Raw genomic sequence first — 19821 nt, forward strand, 5'->3', positions numbered from 1 at the left:
ATCAGCCATCACCACCCCCCCTCCCCCTCCTCGCTTCACTTCAAACCTCTCCTTGTCTCTTCCTGTGAGGAGCTCCGAGCTTCGGGGGATTCTCTTTGTGCCATACATTGTTAAAATACTGTTTTATGAGGGGAACTCTTGTACTTTTCCTTCCTTCTTTGACCGAATCTACAGTATTTTCCACGTTTGCTTTTTCCTTTTCCTTCTTTCTTTTTCCCCCCTCCAAAGTCCTTGTGTGACTTCCTCCCCACCCTGAGCACCCCTGGATGATCTCTGCGCTTCTACTTAAGAGGCCTGCAACTCTTTGATCCAGCAAAAGTTTCAGACGAAAGTGGGAGCCATGCGAGGGGGGGGGGGGGCTCTGCCGTTCCTCAGACTGGCTGGAGGATGCTCTCCATTCTGCTTCATGTGGTGTCTGGGGATGTCCCTCCAGCGAGCAGCCGACAGACAGCCAGTCGGTCGTTAGGCAGATTGACAGTGATTGTCTGTCTGGAGCTGGAAGGCCGCCTGTGCGCCACCTTGCATCCTGCTTTCACAAGAGCGCGTATAGATTTTGCATGAGTGAACAGAATTAACAGAACGCCTTCCATTGGAGGGTGATCAATGCTGGCGTGAGACCACCCTCCAGGACATGGGGTGGGAAACACGGGCTAACAGGAGCTGATTTACCATCCTTGGTGGAAAGTGCCGCTGCTGTGTAACTGTATTTCTGTTAGTAGCTTGTCTCTCCTCCACCGGCCCTGTATTTAAGTGGGATTTCGTCTTTGTGATCACAGTGTTGATTGTTGTAAGCTTGAGGCTAGATTGGACTCAGAATGTATATTTGGTATCATGCTACAGGCTCATGATGAACTATCATTATGTGCAATCTAACCTGTGCTTTTCCACGTTCCCTGACTGTTTAAAACCCCTATCCGTGTCTTGTGTGTTCTGGAGTTCTGTGTGTGTGTGGTACGTGCATGCGTGTGTGTGTGTGAGGGTCCAGGCGTGGGAGGGGGTGTGGGCAGGGAGGGGGTGTGGGCAGGGAGGGGGTGTGGGCAGGGAGGGGGTGTGGGCAGGGAGGGGGTGTGGGCAGGGAGGGGGTGTGGGCAGGAAGGGGGTGTGGGCAGGGAGGGGGTGTGGGCAGGGAGGGGGTGTGGGCAGGGAGGGGGTGTGGGCAGGGAGGGGTTACCCTCCATTATTCAGCAGCAGTAATGAGAGAGAGGGAGCAGCAGCATCTGTGGACGTATCGATCCACTGCTACTGCTTTCTCCCCTCCAGTCGCTCGTCCATGGGGAGGAGGGGGGGGCGTGGCGGAGGTCTGAACCCAGACACGGCTGCTCGTCCTGGGGGTGAGGAGGAGGCAAGGGCCTGGCTCACCCACCCTGGCTATCTGGCCACCTGGCATGGGGAGATAACTTGGCACATTGTCTAAGAATCAGGCGTGGGTGTAGTACCATTGTTCCAGATTGATAGAAGTGTCATATATCCATAATTACACATAATGTGTAATATATTCATGATGAAGTCATATTGTAAATCGTGCCAAACAAGCATTTTATGTTGTGTGTGTGTGTGTTTGTGTGGTCATGAATGTGTTTGATATAGTTTATTATATATGAATGTGTAATAACCATTAGAGTCGTAAGTCCTCAGTTTGCACAGGCTTGTCCACCACCCAGAGTATCAGAGCCTTACAGACGACTTACTTGTCCTCCCTCTCTCTTTCTATTTCTCTCTCTCTCTTTCTCTCTGTTCCCCCCATTTCTGGTTTTACTGTGGAGCCCTTACGCACACAGCCCAGATTAGGCCAGCCCCTTTTTAATACCGCAGAGAGGAGAGAAGCAGCCATTATGAATTATCCTTAATTACAGCCATTTCCTAAACTAATAAAGCTGCTAAATCTTTACTGCAAAGGTTAGTTTACCACGCACACATAAAAGCAGTGTGTGTGTGTGTGTGTGTGTGTGTGTGTGTGTGTGTGTGTGTGTGAGAGACAAGGAATCAGGCGGACTGCCTGGCTGGCTGGCAGCGCCCACAGTGCCATTAATTTCGCGTGGGCTCCCTATCATCGGCCACAGATGCCTATAGACACGTAAATGAGTCTCCAGCGAGCGCTGTGTCTCCGCCAGCCAGCCTCGACCTAATGGGCCGGAAACACAGCGTATGCGACAGCAGGAGAGGAGACCCTTATTTACACCGCCAGACATTAGCAGGCCCACTCTGATTCGCTGATTAACACGTCAGCCCTCCCTCCCTTCCACCCTCCTCCACCCTTCTCCTCCTTCCTTTCCTTCCCTCCCTCTCTCTCTCTCTCTCTCCTTCCTTCCCTCTCCTTCCTTACATCTCTCCTCTACTCCCTCCCTCTCCCTCCCTCTCTCACTCCCCCTATCTCTCTCTCTCTCCCCCTATCCTTCTCTCTCTCTCCCCCTATCTCGCTCTCTCTCTCCCCCTATCTCTCTCTCTCTCTCTCCCCCTATCCTTCTCTCTCTCCCCGTATCTCGCTCTCTCTCTCCCCCTATCTCTCCCCCTCTCACCCCCCTCTCCCCCACCCGTAGAAGTTACCGAGACGGCCCGCTGAGGAGGGAAGCCATCTGTAAATGATGGCTCCCGTGGAAAGATAATGTTTCTCCTGCAGGGAGAGACAGAGGCTTGCCATGGATGGAAGATGACTCCTGAATGGTTAAGTGGGTCTAAATGAGGGGAACGCTGTGAATGGTGCCTGCACCTTAGCCCTCTCTCCCTCCCTCTCTGCCATCCTCCATTCCTCTAGCCTCCCCTCCTTCCTGGTTGTTTATTGAAAGACAGGAGGAGGAGGCTGATAAGAGACAGCAGAGCTAATGCTGTGATTTGTGTCAGTCATGCCGTACAATTTGTTACAATCGCGACACTTATCACAATATAATATGTTTATTCTGGTCAATTAGGTGTCTGTGGCGCCCCTCGGAGGTGTGACATGCACGATAGGGAGGACTCTCGCCGCGTTCGCGGCGTGATCAAAGGGGACGGAACTAATCTGATTGTACGGCATTGCGCTAGCGCTGTCGCCATAGCGACGGGTGCCATTGTGCGGCGGACAGCTGTGGAGGTGCAGCAGGAAAGGCGAGGCCCAAGTGCTGCTACATACACAAACACCCCCCCCTCCCCCGCACACACACACACCACTGTACGCAGGCATACACAGTACAGATATGTGCATTAACACACATTCATTTATCCTTTACAATACCCATTAATGCACTACTTACACTATCTATCTCTCATGTACACACACACAGCAGCATTCCCACAATGTCCCTCACACACACACACACACGCACACGTCAAAGCGTCCGAACAGAGGCGGTGTACACATAAAGCAGCTACAGAGTGTAGCAGACCAGTGGGCTCATCGATCTGCAAAGGGTTCATTAGGTAAGTGCTGACATCACAGATTGATGTCTCTTTAAACCAGTGCCTGCCTAGAAGCTGACAGGGGAAATCAGCACTATTGACTTGGCCGTGTGTGTGTGTGTGTGTATTTGTGTCTGTGCTCCCCTCGGTGTACACGTGTCATTGTGAGAAAGAGTGTGTTTACTGATGTATTTGTGTGTGTGTGTGTGTGTGTGTGCACCATGCTAACTACCCTGGTCTCCGTATCCTGTAGGTGTTCACTAATGCTGCTAGTTATACAGTTTAGCGTGCAGCTAAGGACCTTGTCAAGCAGCCCTCCCGTCAGTCTCCTGCACACATGAGAGGACAAAGCGAGATGGAAGGATGAGAGAGGAGGTGGGGGGGTGAGGGCAAATCAGATGAACACCGGATAGAAGCTCTCTCCCATCTATTTTTCATCAGTGCGTTTAGGACTGCTGTTCAGTAATTAAAAAGTGCGAGTGTTAGACTCATTTGCCTGCTCCATCCAGAGGAGCCATCGACATGGGACTGATTAACTGAGCTCTGCGCTAGGCCTTGAAGCTATTTCAGTTTCCTCTTCGAAATGTTTGCTGCCGGATTTTCTTTTTTGGAATTATTTCATGGTATAGACAAAACAAACAGAGAGAGAGGGAGGGAGGGAGACAGAGACAGAGACAGGGAGAGAGAGACTTGGAGTTTGGTGGAACACAGGACCCCTTCTGTTTAGCCATTGTCGATTGATTAAAGATGTCATTTGTATCTGAAGTGTTTCTCCAATTAAGACCAGGCTAGAATCATTGCCATTGACTACATCCACAAGCTCATTGATTGGACGGAAGGAGAGAGGGAGGGTTGGTGGTGTTGTGACACAAATCAGGTGGCAGAACAGTCAGGGACACACACACACATAGTCAAGGAATTTGATTGCAGAATCCTCTACAATATGTCAGTCCTATGTTGTCCTAGAACTCCAACATCATAGAGAATGTTCTAGTGCTAGCAAGGACCCCAGCCTGCTCCTCCATAACACTCATACAAAGGTGTTCCATACAGCTCTATAGGTCTGCTACCAAGTTGGCTAACCTAAGGGTCAGAATACAGTGTATTTCGCTGCTGGAAAATCCTGTTCATGCTAACTGAGGCATTGATTAGCCCCCCTTAGAACATGAACTGGGTGTCTCTCTATCCAGCAGGCTGCCATTACACAGTCAATAGCCCAGCGGAGACAATGACCAATGGACTGTTCAGCTCCGACATATCAATATTGCAAGGCCTTACAGCAGGACCCCGAAGGGATAAAGGAAAACGATTGTTGGGGAAAGTTTGCTTGTACTTTTCTCTTTTCAGTCAGAGTTGAGCATAATGCTAAGTAAGTGTTTGGATTGAGCCCGCTGTGGTATAATCCCTGCCGGGCGACCAGCACTGGAGGCACTTCCCCATTGGCTGCCTCCAGGAGATTAAAGAGAATAATTGCCACCTGATTGGCTGTTTAATTTTTCATGGACCTTTGATGCATAGGGGTGTTTGTATTACCTTTATCACCGGGCATAATAATAGGATAGCATTTGACACACTTTAAATAAGACAGGCTTTTTTTTCCTGTCAGTGTGGAGCTGTTGCTGGTTCAGCTTTAGAGAGCCTGAGAGGCTTCTGTTGTGAACCAGGACAGAAAGCACCTCTGTGGGAACAGCTCCAACTGAGACACTTCCTGTCTTGTTGATTGCTTGTCTTCTTACTTGAACGAGTTGCAATTGCGTCACTTTTATTTGCTTTTATGTGTACACTGTAAGTATCAGGGTTGGGATTTTTCTAGAACAGTCTCAAGCGGAAGGACAGCCTTGTGACAGTAATCTCTGCCGGGAGTCTGTAAGTGACCCTCCTCTCCCTCCTGTGTGTGTGTCTGTGTGTGTGTCTGTGTGTGTGTGTGTGTGTGTGTGTGTGTGTGTGTGTGTGTGTGTGTGTGTGTGTGTGTGTGTGTGTGTGTGTGTGTGTGTGTGTGTGTGTGTGTGTGTGTGTGTGTGTGTGTGTGAGCGGTGCAGTAACGATGGCTCTGCGTGTCTTTTCTACGGTTCCGCTCTGGAGGTCTACCTCACGGTTGTCACTTTGAGGTTGAGCCGTGCTCGTTCTGGGGAGGCCTCCTCCTTCCTCCCTCCCCTTTCCTCCCCCTCCCTCCCTCCCGGACGCCCGCCCGCTTGCCGTCCTCCCTTTCCCATTAGTTCCTCTCTCCAGAAAAATGGAAAGCAACATTCAGATAATTTGCAAATATTTTGTGTCCTTCCCAATATCAGTCTTTATTGCTTTCTTTCTTTCTTTTGTCTCTTCATCCTTCTGTCCCCTCTCTCAAATGTTCTTCCGCACACAGACCCTGCAGAGCATTGCATTACAATTGTGAGCAAAGTGTAACACTTCTATTGTGGGGTGATTATGACGGGAGCCATGCGCTTCATTTCTTTTACCCACTGATCACCAGAGCAATTAAAATCTGTAAATAAAGCTACCCAGGATGCCTCAGCCCAAACAATGGCCTCCCGCAGGATGGGGTTGTTAGAGGGGGAGTCGTGAAGGGAGGGGGACTGGTCCCAACCCAGACAGTAATTAGAGCACACTTGTCCTCCTCCGTGGCTGCGACACTGGGCAGCGGCTTAGCTTAATCACAGTGACACATATTTCAGACACAAGACGAAGTTGTTTACTTTTGTGTTAGGTCTGGCATTACGACGGTGCACTTTGTTTCCGTGGCGAGTCTGAGATAATGTAATTGTGCCAGCTACACGTGTTAGTCAGAGGAAGGAGAGGAGAGAGGACGCCTCGTCCGCTGTGAAGAGGCTGCGCCGTGACGGGCTTGTGCACGCACACACACACCCACACACTCACACACTCATAAACAGGAAGGATATCCTGGGGGTGAAGAGTTGAGAGTGGGGTAAAGTTTCTAAACAGGCTGCCAAGTTTCTGTGTCAGAACTCCCATCAGCACAGCACTGAACTGCTGGGGTCGGTGCTGTGGGCATGTTGATGTTAAAGGAGCAGTTTGTCCTCTCTTAGTTATCAGTGTTGGTACGGGTGTGCTCATGCCAAGGTCAAGGTCAGCAAGTTGAAAGTGAATTGGCATCTCTGCTAATGAGTTAATAGCATCTATAGCCTTTAGCGGTGTACACAATGGGAGTTAAAATTCTGCACCTTGTTTGAGGCTCTGTAGGGACGCAGCCAAGCCCAAACCACCAGCTAACTGTCTGGGTTCAGTTTTCTTTCCTTCTTTTTCCCAGAGACAAAACGTCTCTTTGTAGTTTAGTTGGAGGGGGGGGGGGGTAGCATGTGGATAATGTCATGTATTTGGTGTCAGGATGTGCATACACTGTTTACACCCCCACCCTACCTTCTTGTTCATGAATTACTAAAGGGTGAAGCCTGGGCAGATTGAAGAGAAAGCAAGAGAGAGAGAAGGAAGGTGGGAGAGAGAAAGCACGGGAGAGAGAGTGAGAGAGAGAGTGTGAGAGAGAGAGTGAGAGAGAGAGTGTGAGAGAGAGTGAGAGAGAGAGAGGGAGAGGGAGAGGCAGAGGCAGAGGCAGAGTGGGTGAGGCAGAGGGGGAGTGGCAGCAGTGGCGTGCCAGCTTTGCCCTCCTTGATGCCACGCTGCTCTGATGGTGCCAGGCACCGCGGGCCACGCCAGAGGCTATATGCCTTACCAAGATCCTGTTTACAGTTGGCAGAGGAAGCCGCCTGCCATCCATTTCCATAACCGTGCCCGCAGTCCTCGACGGAAACCCCTTCTTCACACTTTCTCCATCCTTCACTCTTCTCCACTTTCTTTTTTTTTTTTGGTTCTCTTCTCTTTTTTTTCTCTCTTCCTACATTTCCATGTTTAACCCCAAATCCTCCCCACCCCCTTCTCTCTTTAACCCCCCCCCCCCCCCCCCCCCCCGGGTGCACGCACGCACGCACACCACCTGGAACTGTGAATATATGACTGGTACATCTTGTCAGTCCTCGGAGCGAAGGGGGGGGAGGAGACTGTCCGAAAACAACATCCCCCCCCCCCCCCAACACACACACAGACGCTCGTAGAATCTGTAGGGAGGTCAGACAGGGTCACTAAGCTCCCCTGTTCCTTTTCAGGGCAAGGGGAGGGTGTGTATCGCTGGGCTGGGTACAAGAACTACCTGTCCTAGGGGTGAGAGGAAGCCCAGGGGCTGCGACTGACGCGTGGGTTTCACTGTGTTCCGTTCCTCCCTGCGTGTGTGTGTGTGTGTGCGTGCGTGCTCGCTGACTTTGTTGCGCGTCACACATGTTTCCGTTGTGCCGTCTTGCGAGCATCTGCTCTTTGACGCGGTCCCCCCGGCCCCAGATGTCAGGGCGGGGGCTTCTGGCTGACAGGAACATGGTACAACGCTGCGCCCCCCAACCCCCCCATCTCCTGTCCTATGATGTTAACTGGGATTGAAGGTAAGTAGGTAGCAGTAAGAGAAGGACAGGAAAGATATAGGAGACAGACAGAGAGAGAGAGAGAGCGAGAGGGAGAGAGAAAGAGAGAGAGAGAGAGAGAGAGGGAGGGAGAGAGGGAGAGAGGGAGGGGGAGGGAGCATGGGGGGGAGGGGGGGGGGGGCGGGGGGAGAGAGCATGGGGGGAGGGAAGGTCGTCTGCTTTTTAGAGCATTAAATCCTGGGAGTTGAGGGAGCTTGTCTTTTAAAGCCTGTCAGGTGAATGTCAGACAGCGGCAGACGTGTGCCTAGCCCTCTGTACCTGGGCCCCCCATGTGAGGAAACCCACTACATGGAGAAGCCATTTGTAGCTCATCCATGCTCTGGGCTCTGGATGTACTACCACAGCACCTAGGGACACACGTGGACCTGGGTGTGTGTGTTGTTTCTGCATGTGTCCACATACAGGTGCTTCGCTACCATTCTCTTTGTGATTGTGTGTGTAGATGTCTTTTTCCGCATTTGTCCCTTGGGGGCAAGCCATGGACGGTTCACACACAAACGCACAGTAGCTGGTGGTCCTGGAGCATTAGGAGGCTCGTGTCGTGTGTGTGTGTGTGTGTGTGTGTGTGGGGGGGGGGGGTGGCAGCATGTGGATGGGGAGGGCTCGAGCACTCAGCCAGAAGTGACGGAGGGAGAATAGAGGAGAGGAGACAAGCAGGTACCCCCCAGGAGGGCGCCGGGGGGCAGTGGGCCAGAGGTAACCCCCCCTCACCACCCCCATGCCCCCAGCGCATGCGAGCCCTCCCGCCCCACCTCCAGCAGACAGACCTATTGATTCACCGAGCTGATAAGTGGGCAGGATCGGCCAGTGTGCTAAACACTCTCTTTTCACATCCTGCCTTGAATGGTGTGTGTGTGTGTGTGGTCATATGTGTGTGCATGTTCGACATTGGGTATCGTGGGGGGCAGGCGTTATGCTGTGGTGCCACCGGTCATGTGACAGGGATTTGCATGACCTGATAGTCCCTCTCCCTCTCTACTCCCGTCAAAGGTCCTCCACGCCACCATCAGGTGGTGCTGTTAGCCTCGCGGTTAGCCCCTCGCGCCCTGTCCCGTCTTTACCTGGCACTGGCAAACAGCTGTCATATCCTGGGGCACCAGGAAGACATACGTCAGGATGCCGTTAGCTTTTGTGTGTTTGTGTGCGTGTGTGTTGTGTGTGTGACAACTCAGCTGCCTGTAAGAAACACAGAACCATCATAAATCAGTCAGTTCCCTTGCTAGTAATATCCTGCCAGGCAGGATGTCTTTGTTAATTCAGGCTCAGGGCAGATTAATGCACACAGAGCCCGGGATGCACTGGGTGTGTTGCTACATGTGATGTGTCTGGGTGTGTTGGTACGTGAGAGGTGGGAAAGTGAGAGTTGCGCCCTTAAAGCTCCACCATGGGGATGGAGGGGAATGTACTCCACCAGGCCCCCCACCAGGCTGGGAGGCAGCGAGCTCTCCCCGGAGCTGGTGCACTTCCTCGGGGTGACAGGTGGATGGATAGAGCCCTGTAATGCCCCGGGTGGCGACACATGACCATGAGAGCGGAGCTGTAGCAGGTTGAACGGCAACAGCGCTACTATGCTGCCGGGCTTGTTCTGTGACATAACCCGCCCTGAAGAAGAAACCTGCCAACTGCACGGCGTCTCATTAAAGAACAATTCCAAAACTCGAAGACAGATGTTGTTACACGTCCTGTGTTTTTTTTAATTAAATCAAACCACATCGAACCTCATGGTGAGTCAGAGGTGTTTTATGTCTTTGCACCCAGAACAGGTGTCACGGTTTGTAAAGACCAAAAAGCACAAACAAATGTGGGTGGTGACAATGCTTCCCACGCTCCAACTGTAACCCGGTATGCACCTATAAGTTGCAACGTTTAACTCATTTTCTTTTATTGCCAAGACTTGCAGCCAAACGTTGACGTGTTTGACTGACATGTTGATTGTTGTTCTCTCTGCTCGCACATCGTTCTGTCCGCTTCTGCATGACTCCAAATTTGAGGTATGTAGGGCTGAGTGAAGTCGATTAGCAGGCACACGAGTTGTGGAGAAAACAAGATGGCCACCAGTCCCTGGGCCCTAACTCTCCCCTCACTCCTCACAGCAGTGTCAGGCTCACCTACAGCATGAGCAGATAGGACAGGGGACTAATTGCTGGGACAAACATTCCCGAGTCCAGGGCTCTTATCTGGGCCTGGTCCAAATGCCTGTTTATCTCAACCTCTGTTGGCAGTCAGCATGCCAGCCTCTCTCCCACACACACAAATACACCACCCCCCTCGACTCTGATTCCACCAAAGGCAATGCCCCCCCCCCTCCCACCCCCTCTTTCCTCATCAAAGATTCATACAGGCAAGCTTCTCAATGATTTTCTGTCTCCTCCCGTATCCACAGCTTGTTGTCCTCTTCCTTTTCTCCCCTGCCAGACGGACTGTGGAAGTCAGGCGGAATTAAAGCTGAAGTGGCTGCTGGCTCCAGGGCTGCTCTGAGGGGACGGGGGTTTGTTTGGGGGGTGGGGGTGTCAAATGGGGGGGGGGGGGGGGGGGGGGGTTATGCCGGCAGTGACATGTTGATGTTGTACTGAGAATGTTAGGACTCCCAAGTGGGTGGCGCTGGCTAGACCCCACCCTGCCTCTCCTCCTCCTCCTCCTCTTCCTCCTCCTCTAAACTCATTGTCTCTCCCTTTCCTATTCCAAAGCCATTCCTCCTGTCCTCTCCTCCCTAAACCTCTCCTCTCCTCCCCAAGCCATCGTCTCCCTCCTCCTCTCCTTCCTCCTCCTCACCTCTCCTCCCCAAGCCATCATCTCCCTCCTCCTCTCCTCTCAGGCCCTTCTGTCTTGTGTTCCCAGTATCAGCTCAAGGCCAAAACGTAGCTCACTGTGACGCCCAGCCAGAGGGCCCACAATGCACCATCTGTATCCTCTCCTGTGTGTGTGTGTGTGTCTGGGTATCTAAGTCCATGACACCAGTCAGCTGCCTGTTTGCTCTGCTATTTAGGAGGAGGATCTAGACCAGGGCCCATCAGCTGGTGCCCTGGTCTGGTGCTCAGTAGAACCAAGTGATGCCCACGAGTCATCATGACTTTGGCCCCTGGCTGAGCTAAACTGTGGACTTACCCATAGTCACACTGACTAAGAACTGTGCTGACCTGGACCCCAGCCCTCTCCATGGCCAGCTGGAGGTTCCGTGGGTTTCAGCACAAGGTTATCCCCCTATCCCCCCGTCCCAGCTGACCCTGGGTCTGTGGGTTCCAGCTGAACCCAGGCCGAAAAGTCCATCTCAGGGAGTAGAGACAGAAGTAGCCTCAAAGTCATGGGATTACCACAAAAGGAATGAATTGTGTGAGTTGATCCCATTTTCATACAATCTCTTAGCATAGCTTCTCCGCTTTGTTGTCTTACGGCTTTGCTGGCACCATTATCCTCGATGGGAAATCGTCTTAAGCCCGCATTCGTTCACTTACCATGAAAGCCATTGAACCGCTTGGAGAACAATACGAGCTCTCTAAGAAGCCATCAAGCAAACATACAGGTACATTGTAGAAAGTCCGTTTATGTTGGAATATTGACACGAGCAATGTGTGCTGCTCTAGACAAAGAGCTGGGTGTGCTGAAACACAATCAAGTCTTTCTCCGATATCACTGGGCGTAAAAAGTCATTCTGTTGGAATACAAACACAATTGAGTCGACCGCTTGTGTGTTCGACAAGTTCCTTGTACTGCGTGGTGTTTAGTGACTGTTCAAATACAAACACACATTCTCGTGTCCCTCACATCCTTGTAAACGTGTGCATTGGAACACAACTCGACTGGTTTCACATCACCCATCTGTATTCGGACCCGTACTGTACTAACAAGAGTACAGAGAGGTCAACAGGGAACTTCCTAAACACATACACAGTTGCAAGAACAACAGGCATCTGGTGAATTGTGTCTCACTTGCTTCATAGGATTCTTTGAACGCACGCACGAGCACACACCCTCGCACAAACACACATACACAGACACATTCTGGCTGTCTCCTACTCAGTGCTGTGGCTGCGGGGTTGGGCCTGCCGGCCTCTCTGATACAAATTGCTCTCTGTTCATGGCATTTTAAATGCCGTGCTCTTTAATGACGGTATTTACTTAATAGGGTGAAACAAAACCTGTGTTCACACAGCATGAACACCAGGTGATGAAGAAGTTCAGACACCTGGTTGAGTACACTCCTCTGGCACGCTCTCTCTCACACACACGCACACACATTCACTCACACATGCACACACACACACATATTTCTCAGGCTCTGTGAAAGTATTGGAAAGTGTGGGACTTTTTTTAAACTGTGTTTGTTTAGAGAAACCACAAATGCCTATGGGAAAATGTTTTACTTGTAAGCCAAAACCATCAAGGCATTTTCAGTACGTACAGGAGTTCCTACCATATAAGTTCAGCAGAAGTATTTTTGTCATAGATGCAGAGTAACAGAAAAGAAAACAAGCAGGCATCTTCTTTGAGTCTACTGTTACATTGGTTGAAGCAAAAATAACTATATCTCTAAACTTCCAATTTTACTTTACTTTATTTTTCAAAACTTTAAATTTTACATTTTGTAAAAGTGAAAAGGCACCCCTTCTCATAATTTGACGTGCCTGTTTGATTACCCTTCATTACGTTGGCTGGTGTTTTATATTTGTTTGTGGTTTCTCATCTCTGTTAAAGGGGTATTTCACAGTTCTTTTTCTCCCTGTTTCAATCGTGAAGCTTGAGATTAGTACGCTTTCATGATTTATGTTGCAGTATGTTCGTCATGAAATTTCCATTGCTCTGGCATGGAATCCTTCTATACATGCTTCTGTAGTGTTTGTACAATAGAGGTCAGCCCATTAAAAGTATTGAGTCAGAGGACTTTGTGATTAACTGTAACCTTTTCAGGTTCAAACTGCGACAAACCATGTTTTGTCCTCTGAAAGGCATGAGCGTTCAACAAGGTGTTAACATGCTCAGTGTCATTGTTGAGCCTGATTGCTTTGCTGAACGTGTAGTATCAGTTGATTGATTACTCATAGTGTATTCTATATTTACAGATCAGTGTGTACGTGCGTGAGAGAGAGAGGTGGCACACTCACAATGTCATCAGCCCAGGGGAGGCCACACAGGAAGTGATGTCATGCCAGGCTGGGCCAGTGAAATGTGGTGCTGTGCAATTTCTAGGAAAAGCTCAATTTGAGTGAAGGGACAGCAAAATATGTGTCAGAGATTGTGTTTGTTGTCATTGCTTGTTCAGTGGAATGGTTAGTTCATTTTCTCCTCTTCTTTTCAGGCCTGTGAAACAGGTCTCCGAAACCCTAGATCTGTTGTGCAACAGTTTAAAGCTTCTGTCTCCCTGTTTACCTCAATAAAGGAGTATGAATTTAACACCTCGTCCCCTCCAGCTAGCAGGATAGCTTGTAACAAGCCAATCCCTGCCACAATACCTATAATTAGCCAACCCAGGTTGACCCGGCCATTGTCACCTGAAGACAGGTGGGGATTGTACTAGTCCGGACCGACCTTATCATGTGACTGGGGTCAGGTGTCGGCCGGCGGTAGGGTTGTATAGGTGTCCAGGCAAGCCTCATCCATCATGACTGGTTATAGCTCCTTCAGACGATGATGCCCTCGAGGCAAGTGTGTGTGTGTGTGTGCACATGCACAGGGTGTTGGTGGGGTGAAATGATCGTTTTACTGGAGCATTTGCAGAACAACAAGTTTTCACAGCAATAGCTAACATATAAAGAGTTAGGGCTCCCAGCCTTGCAGTAACCCCCTTCCTGATCCACAAGCAGATTTATGGGTCTTCAACTGCTGGGCTGTGAAAAAAGTGCAAACAGTCATGGGCTCGTAACCCCGTTACCCTCTCTCCATCAAAACATGTATTGCTCCATTTTCTCTCCTGGGCTGTATAAATAAACACCGTCATCATGAAAAACTGAAATGTCTCTTTAAACCAACTCTAATTAGTTTTCCCTCCGTATATCAAAATGTTTCACTTTGGTATTTGGCCACATGTCGCCCTGGAGGATGATGAGAGGGTTGTGTGTGCATGTATGTATGTGCGTGTCTGTGTGCTCATCGGCATGTTGGGGCGTGGGTTCCCGCTGAGGCATGACATTGCCACAGGCTCGCGGCAAATCCAGAGCAAACGTTTGTTTTCTGATTAGTCCCCAGAGGCCAGCTGGACTAGCCTCACCTTTAGCATTAGCATGACAGTTAGCTTATCTAGGTAAGAAGTGATTTTCTCACAGGTGGCTAGTAGGCCTCCCGCTCTCCCCTGCATCATCTCCCCTCAGTGTACCACACTCACACACACAGTCAGCCCTAAGGGGACGATCCATCTCCACTCCCATGTAAGAAGAACAAACGTCCAGGAGGGCCAGGATCTGTTTGTCCTGTTCTGTTTCTACCTTTAAAAATGTATATATATATTAGAACCTGATTGCATTGGAACAAAAGTTGTCTACTCGTAAATGTTACGCCTGTGTTGACATTCGGCCGCATTCCGTCCCCTCGCCTCAAGCAGGAGAGCGCGGGGTGTTGGCCAATTTGTTACGCTGTTAAGCACCTAATGGACGTCCACCTGGTTTTGAACGTGGCGGCGGCGGTTGGGGCCTGCCTCCGCTGCTCGTCCAGACTGCAATTGTGTTTTATTGCTCCAATTATAAAGGCTATTTAGCGGCTACCTTGCTGCTTGTGTGTTTTCGTGTGGCATCTGGTTTGCCGAGAGCTCCAGACACAGCAGCCAGCCCACATCAAACAACCCTGGTGTGTGTGTGTGTGTGTGTGTGTGCGTGTGTGTGTGTGCGCGAGCGCATGTGTGTGTGCGTCAGTTCTAGGGTCTGGTTGTACCTTTGGCGTGATGAAGTCTCTTCCTCCAGCTACAAGCTAGCAGCAGTGCGTTGACTCGTGTCTCCACCCCCCCACCCCTCCCCCTCCCACCCAGATACCTTGTTCCCAGGGCACTTTGACTCCTGGAGGCTCTAATAAAAAGCCTGATTTGTTTAATGTGGTTTCATGGGCGTCCCAGACGGCAGCTGGAGGGAGACCTCACAGCATCTCGGAGTGGCACGGGTACAGCTGCCAGGGCGGCCCCACCCACAGGTATCTGGGCTTGCTCATTGTTCCCAGCACCCCTGCCAATGTCTGTGGTGGTGCGTGGGGGTAGAAAAGAAGCAGCCCCGGCCCCAGACAGAAAGCAGCATTCCCCAGATTGCCACAGCCATTAATTAAAGGAAAGAGTGAATCAGATGCTAGTTTTATTAGCAAGGCTCTTTAAAGGGAATCAAAATGAAAGCAACATATGTCACACATTTGATGCCTCCCGCCCCTTTACTCACGCACACGCACACACTCACAAACACACACACACACACACCTCCCTTCTCCTCACCCGTTCCCCCCCCCCCCCCCCCCCTACACCTCAAACACTCTTCAAAGTGCAGAGTCAGCAGCGTTTGCAGACGATACCACTCAATTGACCCGCAGGAAGCGCCTTTGACGTTGCCGCCCCCCCTCGTTGCTGTAAACGTTTAACGTTCCAGCCAGTCTGGGCCACCGTCGTGTTCTTTCAGGCATTGATGAGGACAGCCGTTCGAGTACCCCGGGAGGCCTGAAACAGAGGAACCCAGGGCCCCCCCCCCCCACACACACACACACACACACACCTGCACACCTGACAGCAGCGCACTGCACTCTGCCTGACTCCTGCTCTTCCCCCTTTTCCAACGATACGATCTCTCTCTCTCTATCTCTCTCTGTGTCACATGGCAGCGAGATGTGCTTCACCTTTTGTAGGAAAGGTTGATTTATAGGACGCATGCCTGTTTCAGCATGACTCGTCTGATCGCATTCTCCGCAACGAGGCAGTTTCGCCGAGCAGAGCCTGTAAAAAGCTCACACCTGCACGGATCAGAGCTGGGGGGGGGAGGCACAGAGGAGGCAAGGGAGAGCACGGGGAAAAAGGAAACAGGCTATCTGACAATCCCCCCCCCCCCCCCGCCCCCCCTCCACACACACACCCCGTCCCTCCACAAGGACGACATCAGCTAAGTCCTCTGCAGCCACCTTCCATCCCGGAGTCCACGCCACCTTACACCGCTACGCCACGCTCCGATCAGACAGCGTCCACAGACTCCCGAGTGGTTACAAATGAGCCACTGTAGCGATAACGTAACAAGCGTTGTCTCTCTGTGCAGCTAGGTCTTTCTTCACTCGGGCCCGTCACAATCCCGCATCTATCAGTGTAATTGCATGAGTCGGAAGCACTGATGTTGTCTATTAGGTGGATTTCCATCCTGTTAAGAGCCTGGGGGCTTTTAATGTATGGCCCTACGAACGGGCTGCTCACAATTACATGCTGGGGAATAAATGGAACACAACCGTGATGATGATGACGGTGATAGTGATTTTGATGATATCCCACCATGCACTTCTCCAGTGCTTTCATCGGGGGTGAGGGGGATGAACAACAGCACCAAGTGAAAGCAGAGGTTAATCATTTTATTTACTCTCAACAGTTTTCTTTTACTCTGCCCTCCTCCCTCCCTCCCTTCCTCCTTCTCTCTTCCCTTTATTTAAGGAGGGGGTGGGTGTGTGTCGGGGGGGGGGATCGATAGGGAGCGCATTACAGTAAAACGTATTGATCCGGAGACCTACGAGCAGGCGTGTTGGTCGCGGAGACGGTGGAATGATGCAATGCTTAAAGGAATTTATCCTCTGACTCCTACATTAACCTCTTATTGACTGCTTTGCCTGTCCATAATTAACACTCACTTTAGCTAAAGTGGTTAGCCGGAGCACAGGCAGGGCCCTGGACCCGTGCTGCAGCTCCAGACCCCTCTTCCCCCTCCCTGCCCCCCCCCCCCCCCCCCCCCCCACCACCGGCCACAGTTCAAGTGCAGCATGCTGTGGAGGTGGTCCTCGGAGGGATCCAGGCCATAGAATCCCAGATACCTTTTACATTAGCATCCCATTTGAGCGGGGCTTGCTCTGCTATAAGGTTTCAGGGCAAATTGAAATGAGTGATTGTATTGCCAATCTCTCATGAGCGAGCGCCAGATGGGATAGTTAGCCCGTATCTGTCTGGGGTTAACCCGCTGGAACGCCAGAGACTCACAAACACCCCAGCTACTCGCCTTTTTTTCTTTCTTCCTTTTTTCGTTGTTTTGGTCTCTCTCGTTTTCTGTTTCTTTGTTTCTCTCTCTCTCTTTCTCCCTATGCACTTCTTTGTCTTTGACCTTACCTTAAAGTTGGACTTTTCTCTGGGAAAAGAGGGGCATTGGGATGTGTGTGTGTGTGTGTGTGTGTGTGTGTGTGATTTTAAGCTACCAGGGCTTACAATGAATTTCTATGGGAGCCCAGAGAGCTTATGGTACTTGGCGGGGATATTGATTTGCTTCATGCCATGTTAGTAGTCCAGTGAAGCCGCAGTATTTACAGCTTGCGAGGACGGTGTTAAAGAGTGTGTTAAATGAGTGTTCAATCTGGCAGTTTCCATTACGCCTTGATAGGACACGACGTCCTCCAATCCACCGCCCTCTAACTGTGCGGCATCCACAAACCTCCAGGTTCCTGCTTCGATTGATAGAACCGAAAGTCCTTAATGAACCTCAGCAGATATTTAGCGTGTGGATCTTCTCCTCAGATGACAGGGAGCAGAAAAGAGGCCAGTGTTTTCCTTTCCCTGCCCCGCACCATGAATACTTAATCGTCCCAAATCAAAGGCCTGTGTTCCCATGGCCTACGGTACCCATTCGCTGATGTCAGCAGAACATGTGTGTGTGTGTTTCTCTGTGTGTTGCGGCATGTGTGTGTGTGTGTGTCTGTGTGTCAGTTGGAGTCCTGCCCTGCTGGATATTTATGCCAGGCTCCTCACCCCCCCCCCCCCCCCCTCCCCCTTCTGAAGTGGCGCTTCCTTTAATTCGCACCCTAAATAAATAATGAGAACATTTAAACACACGGCTCGTTGCGAAGCCCCAAGGTCGCCTAATCGTATTATTTATGAAGTGATGTGCTACATAATGGTACTTAGTGCATGTTAACAGATGCTATTATCAGGCCCTGATCTGAAGCATGGATGATATATTGGAATGGTATATGTTAATATCGTCCTCTCCCAGTAATGCACCAGCTATTGAGGGCAGGCCTCGGCTGAAGTGGAGCACTTAGTCCAGGAGCCGCTCCATCCGTAAGTGGCCCTGGTGAAATATAGAACCGCAAATTGTGGCGACTGGTGCTGTCCCCCCGGCCACTTTACCCGACCGCCCCCTCTGCCATCCCATCCATAACCCCACTCCACCTCCTTCCCCACCTACCTTTCCCCCGTCCCCTCTCTCTCCCTCTTGCTCTCTCTCTCGCCTTCGAGCGGGGACACCACAGGCAGGGTAGTGGGGGCTGGGGTAATGGTGCCAGGGGGTAAGGATGAGGTTTGGCGTGTGTGTCTGTGGGCTGGATGTCAGGAAGTGGACACAATCGGAGCAGTCAGCAAGTGGTCAATGGTCCGCTTTGGCCGTGACGATGACAAACTGTGGCTACGCTACGACTAAATCCATTCCTGTCCTACCATGTTTACACCATCCCCACACACCCCAGCCCCCCTTCCCTTGTACTTCCAGGTCAAAGGTCGCCTCTATCTGTCACAGCCAGGAGGGTTCAACACAGTGGCTAGCTCTGACCACCACCAAGTCACTTCAGCAAATATTTACACGCCACCCTCTGGGGTGTGACTCATGATCAATGCTGGCGTGAGAGATATTTTGATCTAACATTAGCACATCCCAGAAAAACATGAATAATGAAAATAAACAATGCGATTAACACAAGAATGTAATGTAATGTCGCTACATCAAAGGGCTTTTCTTTTCACTGTCTTGTTCTGGCAGGAGAGATGAATAAGACTGTTAGTCAGGGCACCTGGTAGAGTAGAGAAGCACTGAGACATTAGTCACTGTAATGCTTTATCATCAGATTCATACGCAACACACCCATATAGGTTTGCACAATGCACATTCCTGAAGCATCACCTCAGACAGACATCCACTAGACTGCTGGTTTTGTATGGAGAAGACACACGCGCGCACACACACACACCTAAGGGTCTAATTGGGCCAATTCTTATTAGATGCTGTAAAAGAGAGGAAACACACAAACGTGCCTCCTGGTCAAACACACACTTCTCTCCCCTGTGTTAAGGAAAAACAAACAGCACACACACACACACAAGAACCGGCTATGGCCTTTCCATGATCTACCAATCCTGGAAAAGAAAGGAAGGATGCAGAGTTTTCACATTGTCTTGAAATCATGTTTTGTCTCTTCTTGTGTTCCATGTTAGTGAAACTATGTCCAGGTGTGTTCAGGTGTGTCCTGGCCACCTGGTATCACTCTGTTTAGTGCTCATAGGCAGGAAAAGATAAACAAAATCTATTGAGCAGCGATGCGGAGAGGGATGTGTGTCCAGGTATGGGACAAGTGTCGAGCTGGTGTGTGACCATGAGAGCAGAATAAGGAGGAGCTGACCTGTGCTGCTGTTCTTTCAGGTGCCACTCCACCCTGGCCCAGAGCCTGCCCACAGCGGAAGTCCCAGTGGACCGGCCCTTCTGGGGCCTTGACGACACCGCTATGCCGCTGCCCTTTGACCTGGCTGACATCATCAACAGGGTGGAGTCCCTCCTCTGGAGGTAAGTGCACAGACTAACACTCGTTCAAGGATACCTATTTCGTACTATCTGTATTTTTAGATTGTAAATTATGGTTACTTTATATTTTATTTGTATTCTAAATCCCCTTAGTATTAGCTAGACTTTGTTCCTTTTGTATAGTTAGACCACATATTTCAGTTTTAAGATTCCTATATGTTTAATGTATGCACCTTCATGCCAAAGTAAATTCCTTGTCTGTGCAAACTTTCATGACGATTAAAACCCTTTATGATTCTGATTCTGATACCTGCACCCTCAGA

The 19821-nt window shown here is 50.5% G+C and overlaps 1 protein-coding gene across 1 annotated transcript in view; it reads left to right on the plus strand.

Moving 5' to 3' along the window:
* fto (FTO alpha-ketoglutarate dependent dioxygenase) overlaps positions 1 to 19544 on the plus strand; it is a gene marked incomplete at its 5' end in the record, with an annotated part of 98052 nt that extends 78508 nt beyond the window's left edge. The window contains 1 exon segment of the mRNA XM_067248814.1: positions 19400 to 19544. Coding sequence (XP_067104915.1) covers positions 19400 to 19544 — 145 coding nt within the window.
* Positions 19545 to 19821: the final 277 nt, after the last annotated feature.

Source organism: Osmerus mordax, chromosome 13 (genome assembly GCF_038355195.1).
Source record: "Osmerus mordax isolate fOsmMor3 chromosome 13, fOsmMor3.pri, whole genome shotgun sequence".
NCBI classification, from domain to species: Eukaryota; Metazoa; Chordata; class Actinopteri; order Osmeriformes; family Osmeridae; genus Osmerus; species Osmerus mordax.